The sequence below is a fragment of the Vombatus ursinus genome, unplaced genomic scaffold (assembly GCF_900497805.2).
Source record: "Vombatus ursinus unplaced genomic scaffold, bare-nosed wombat genome assembly UNPS02014847.1, whole genome shotgun sequence".
In the NCBI taxonomy this organism is placed as follows: Eukaryota; Metazoa; Chordata; class Mammalia; order Diprotodontia; family Vombatidae; genus Vombatus; species Vombatus ursinus.
This window is the reverse complement of record NW_020954625.1, coordinates 1,415,482-1,421,481: the sequence shown is the minus strand read 5'-3', so window position 1 is coordinate 1,421,481 and position 6,000 is coordinate 1,415,482. Positions and strand designations below refer to the sequence as shown.

General features: G+C 40.3%; 1 protein-coding gene across 2 annotated transcripts in view; it reads right to left on the bottom strand.

Annotated features, from left to right (window-relative positions):
- Positions 1 to 897: 897 nt before the first annotated feature.
- UBE2Q2 (ubiquitin conjugating enzyme E2 Q2) overlaps positions 898 to 6,000 on the bottom strand; it is a 68,119-nt gene continuing 63,016 nt past the window's right edge. Inside the window, exons 12-13 of one of the 2 annotated variants that reach the window (XM_027840722.1) lie at positions 4,125 to 4,191; positions 898 to 2,576 (exon numbers count right to left, since the gene is read on the bottom strand). In XM_027840722.1, coding sequence (XP_027696523.1) covers positions 2,545 to 2,576; positions 4,125 to 4,191 — 99 coding nt within the window. In that variant the 3' untranslated portion in view covers positions 898 to 2,544. The remainder of the gene's footprint in view (positions 2,577 to 4,124; positions 4,192 to 6,000) is intronic. The other variant, XM_027840723.1, reaches the window with a different exon arrangement.

The following is a 6,000-nucleotide window of genomic DNA, read 5'->3' as shown; positions in this document are numbered from 1 at the left end:
TCGAACAAGACGGCCCATCTGCCGCCTGGATGCCCTTGGACAGGCCATTATTCCCCTTGTCCGTGAGGCATTCCTTCCTCACCTTCACCCCTTAGCATCTTTGATGTGCTTTAAAGCACTACCTGCAACATTCCAGTAGCTGCTAATGCTCTCCCCTCCCAAATTACCTTGTGTACACTCAGCAAATGCTCATGTATATGAGCTGTCTCCCCTCCAGATCAAGGCCTACTTCACCTGTCTTTATGTTCCTAGGGTCTCCCATAGTGCCTGGCATTAAGCAGATGGTTAAGAAATGTTTGTTGGTTGGTTGAGGTGGCTTGGTTGTGGGTACAGATGTAGGAAAGCTTCCAGCTTCTGTAAGGGCATGGCAATTTTGATCTTCAGAGACTTTCCCTGACATGTATGCTTCTCCATCTCTTTCCTGCTGAATCAGCCTTCAGAAGTGGGCACCTCCCCACTGCATTGGAGAAGAGGGATGTGACCCTGTCATAATGACTTTCTGAGGCAGTGTAAGCTGCATCTCTCACACAGCAATTGTATGAGATTATTCTTCTAACTTGGCACAAGTCTGAGAGTTCCAGACATCAGAATCTTAAAAGTTAACCTCTTATATAAATAAACTCACGTATTGCACTTTAAAATTAGGAAAGGATATCTTGTAACTCAGGGAAAATCAATGACTACTTGAGATATATTATCACACAAGTATATTACTATATCTGAATATATAGTACTCAGTTTCTGAAATTTGAAAAATAGGTAAAACTGTGGTTTATGATCTTGAAACGTCATATATGAAGACTGACCTAAATAAACCTTTATCATGAACTTAACCTTGTATAAAGCAGCCTATCTTCAGAGGCATAAATGAAACTTTATCACTTTTAAAATGGTTCTTTATTCATAAACTTGATGCAAGTTTACAAATTGACTTTACATTGCCAAATAATTCTGCAATGAAAAATGGAATCCAAAACTAAGCATGCCAAATGCACAGCTGTCAACCTGTTATCCATCTGAGTATTAAAGAATTCAATAATGTATTCAATATTTTAGCCTCAGGTTTAAGGAACTTTAAAATGCTTAAAAAGAGATCTGCCTTAACATTTAAGGCTGTTATCTGAGCAACAAGATAGCAGGACTTTATACAAACAGAACCAAATAAACAAGGAGGCTAGGACATCTTCATCTACCTTTAATTTAAAACGAAGAACAAACAACATACAACCTAAAAGGTAATTAAAAACAAGATATCAGAAGTAGTGCCAAGTCTTTCCGAAGTGGTTTTCAAAGCTAAAAATTTGATCTTAAAGCAAATGCCTGATAAGAAAAAAACCATTTCATGTTTCAACTGACAGGTATGGAATACGAAGATGTGCTGCTCCTGGGTTTCTTTTAAAAAGTGCTTAATACTTAAATCATACCTTTAATTTAAACCTGGGGTACAAAAGGTCTGTTAGTAACCAAATAGAAGTGGTCAAGTAAGGCAATAAAATGAAGACATTACACCAATTCATACCATTTTCTAAGAAAGAGAAAAAGCATTCACATCACGTGTATGTTTCCTTCAGTCTTTTAACACGGCTACAACTCCGGCAACATTACTTTGAGATTATTCACAAGTGATGTCTTTTTGCTCTCTGATGTATGAGAGTTTGCTCAAAGACTGAGTTTTCTTGTGCCAATCACTTTAGAAGTTCATTAGTTTACAAATGATTGCAACACCCCGTTAATAATAAATGGAACATCCCCAACGGCTTTTTAGTATTTTAAATAGCTTCAAGCTTTCTATTGTGGCTCCTCTTTGTAAGATCAATTGAACCCATGAATAACAGGTCTAGCCCGGCAAGACCAAGGCCCCAGTGGAAATGCCGAGCTCCAAGTTTGTAATTGGCACAGCCTTGCTCTGCTCGAGTACAACATAGTCCAATCACAAGCATCTCTTTGAGAAACAGTTCATATCTTCATGCAGCCATTTTTAAAAAGTGTAATGACAACATTTATGTGGGGTTTCCTATTAATTGGGCAATACTATAAATGTTTTCATTTTAGACCAGAAAAAAAACCAAAACAAAAACCAAACCTGTGATTTTATAAGACCTGAAATCTCTAAAACAGTATTAAACAATGTTTGAAATTTTACTGGCTTTAAATGAAACCATATGTTGCAAGTCTTTGTAGTCCGTTATCCTATGAAAGGTAAGAATCTCAAACCCCACTGCAATTCATCTAACGTGTGTGTGCTTGCTCACGTGTAACTGAAGCTGCTGACTTGCCTGCTTTAGAGGTTTCACTTTCAATGAAAGGGAGATGGGAAGAAATGGTCCAAAAAAAGGGCCCAAACTGCTCAGTCCAAGATAACTGTGATGAGCAGAATGGAAAGGCTGTAACCTACACTGGATGTCAAATAACATTTTATCCACTAACAAATTTAATAGCTAAAGTCTTCTGTACGGCTGTTTATAGGGGCACTTGTAGCTTACTGTCTGCTGGCAAGAATTTCATTATAGTGACAGCGGTCCAGGCAAAGAATGGTTCATCCACTTAACCATCTTCCTTTGGAGGTGTGTACCAGCCTGAGAAGGGGAAAAACAAAGATGGTTTCATGAGCTGGTGCCTTCAACAACTCAAGGCTTCGGCTCAGCCTTTCAGAAAAGAAAGCTTAATCACTGTCTTTACCTTTCCTTTTAGTGTTTAAACTTGCTATAAAACTTGGAGAAACCTTGGCCTGTATTGATAACAAAAGCAATGCAAAGTCCACATAACGTAAGACAGTTATTAGCAACTGATTTTAAATTATAATGGAAAATAAAATCTCTATAGTACTCGAATTCCCAGCATCCAGGACCCCATTCCCAGTCCAGCAGTCTCTCCAATGGCATCCCACTGTTAATGAGTTTCACCCATCCACCCACACACCTGAGTTTTCAAATAATCAAAGTATAATCAATGCTGAGTATGCTTGCTAGAACTCATATTTATTGCTGTTAACTTCACCTCCATCAAAAAAGGTAAATATCCACTGTGCCAGATAATTAATATTGGATCACAAGGGTAGCAAAATGCAAGATTTTTGAAGTATCCAAATAGAACATTTGGGAGGAATGGAGTCATCAGGGCTGGGATGTTTGGAGATAAATAGCCGTTTCTGGTGTGTTAGCTGTTAGATGGTAATGGCTGACAGCTGAGGCTCCTTCCTAGCCTAGAAAGTTCAAGTTATTTCTTCAACTACAGCACAATTACTATCTATTTTGCAGCCTTATTTTCGATAGAATGACCACAGTCACCATGTAGGGAAAGGTCACAATTGGGAGTGTCTGTGACACAAGGCAGGCCGTCACTTCTCACCAAAGTAATTTACGGGGCTCAAGAAGGTACTGGTTTTTGTTCAGGAGTCATTAAAAACCAGTTTCATGTGAAAACAGAGAGGTTTATTTGTAAACACTAAATAATCCTCACTTAGACTAAGGCCAACAGGAATCTGTAAAAGGTCAGAAGCTTTAAATCAATGTGCTCATTTAAAGTGGATCGGAGGATCTAGACCTGAAGGGATTTCAGGAGGTAAGCTAGTCCACTCTCAAAGAAGGGAAGGGGTTTGCCATACACAAGTATTAAGTGGCAGAATCAGGACATATTAACGATAATTGCCACCCTCCATTTCTATGGCACTTCACTAATCTTACTATCTCCATTTCAAAGAAGAGAAAACAAGAGTTTTTAAGTGGCAGAGTCAGGATTTGAACTCGGGTCTCCTGACTCCAGATCTGGTGTTCCCTCCTTCACTTTCAGTCCTCCTCTGAAAATGGCACCGTGACCTCCAGGAGCACAGAAACTCTCTGAAGACACCGATGGCTTCTGCCTTGTCTCTGTATCCTTGGAGCCCAGCTGGCACATTGGTACTTGATGAAGGGAATTTTGTTTCTATCATTAATGTGCCTAAAAAATGCCTTTTTTTTGGTCTGCAAAGGTAAACAATGGTTCAACAGTGATCCTGATTACCACAAATACAAAACTGCCACAGTCTGAGTTAAGAAGTTTTGCTGAAATTGCTGCAAACCATTCATAAAATCCACACGATGAATGCATTTACGACCACATAGCTCCAAAATGACAATTTAACATACCATTTTTCTCATGTATCTGTACTAGGGATTTATAGGACTGCTGTGCTCTTGCTAGATTATACTGATTCTGAAAGGAAGAGTTTTAAACAGATTTTAGACCAAGAAGTAATTAGGGCATCACTTATTATAATACAATCAATGACATATAACCAACAGTGCCTATGATCACCAAAGAACAGCTGGCACTGAGAGTGCTTTGAAGTTCACAAACATCTTGTCTGATTCTTTAGACACAAGATGGAACACGTTGTTCCCAGGTCTAGTAACCTGAGATCTCATCTCACAAGCTACACCATTTCCTCCCTCAATTTCACCTTCCTCCTACCTCCTCAAAATGAGGACATCTCAGGATCTCCCTTTACAAGGACTTCTAACTCATTTACCTATTTTTACAAAGTGATTTCCCTCCAACAGCCCTGGAAAGTATGTTGTGGAATTATTATCATCATCACCCCCGTTTTAGAGATAGGAAAACTGAGACCCAGAAGTTGATGTGACTTGCCCGAGGTCACACATCCAGGTCTTTAGACTTCAGTCCACCACAATGTCCTGCCTCTGCCACTTGACCAGCACTGCCCTGGTGTCCTTGTTCCAGAGGCCTGAGTCAGGGCAGGGGAAGGGGGTGTGTGTGTTGGGGAGGGGAAGAGACAGGATCAGCCTTGCCAACATGGGAAGAACAGCTAGTCACCAGGGGGCTGATCCCTGTCAAGGGGTGATTGTCGTGGAGTCATGATGACATCAGAGATTAGAAGGGGTTGTTATCTTTGTGGAGAAGGTACCCACACTCATGAAATCATGGACTCAATGCATCTTTTCATTTAAAACATTCTTTTCTTCCATTTTAAATAATTGCAAAAAAAAAATCTCTGAAAGAAACAGGGAACCTTTTATTTCTCCTGACATACTGTTTATGGCCTTTTCCTTATCTTTTGCCTCTAAACAAATCCTCTGTGCAAGCTCATTTCCCATATGCTATCCAAATACCAAACCAGGAAGGCCTCTTTCCCAATAATCCCCTTATATCACATTTTGACAACATTGAGATAAAAGTAGAGGCAGCTAGGTGGTTCAGTAGATAAAGTATCAGGCCTGGACTCAGGAAGACTTGAGTTCAAATGACCCTGCTTGCCTCAGTTTCCTCATCTGTAAAATGAGCTGGAAAGGGAAATGGGAAACTGCTCTGGTATCTTTGTCAAGAAAACCCCTAAAGGAGTCACGAAGAGTTGGACACAATCGAAAATAACTGAACACCAGTAACAAGATGAATACAGAAAGAGAGTGTGGGTCATCGGATAGAAAGCCAGACTTGGAGTCAGAAGGAGTCAGCTTCAAGCCCTGCTTCCGACACTTGTTACTGTGTAGCCCTGGGCAAGGCCTTAAGACTCTCTGGGCAACACTGGAGGAGTTCATAGGTCTGCTCCAAAATTGTTCTTGTTAAAGTAAGAGCTCCTTGGACCTATGTTTATAGGAAATCCAAACAGAGGCAAAAAACCAACATATGGAAAACCAAATTTAAATTGGAGGGTGACTGACTAAGAAAGACTCTTCTCTTTGTAGAAAGCCTTCCTGAGGGGCAGCTAAGTGGCACAGTGGATAGAGCACTGGTCCTGGAGTCAGGAGGACCCGAGTTCAAATCCGGCCTCAGATACTTGACACTTACTAGCTGTGTGACCCTGGGGAAGTCACTTAAATCCCATGCCTCATCAAAAAGAAAAACAACAACAAAAAAAGAAAGCCTTTCTGAAAAATGATTTTAAATGGGCACTATCTCCCCACCCCCCCATCCCCACTGAATTGTTTAGTCAAGACTTAATAAAGATAGCACTGAACCTGGAGTCCAGAAGCCCTGGGTTCAAATCCTGCCTCAGGCACTTAC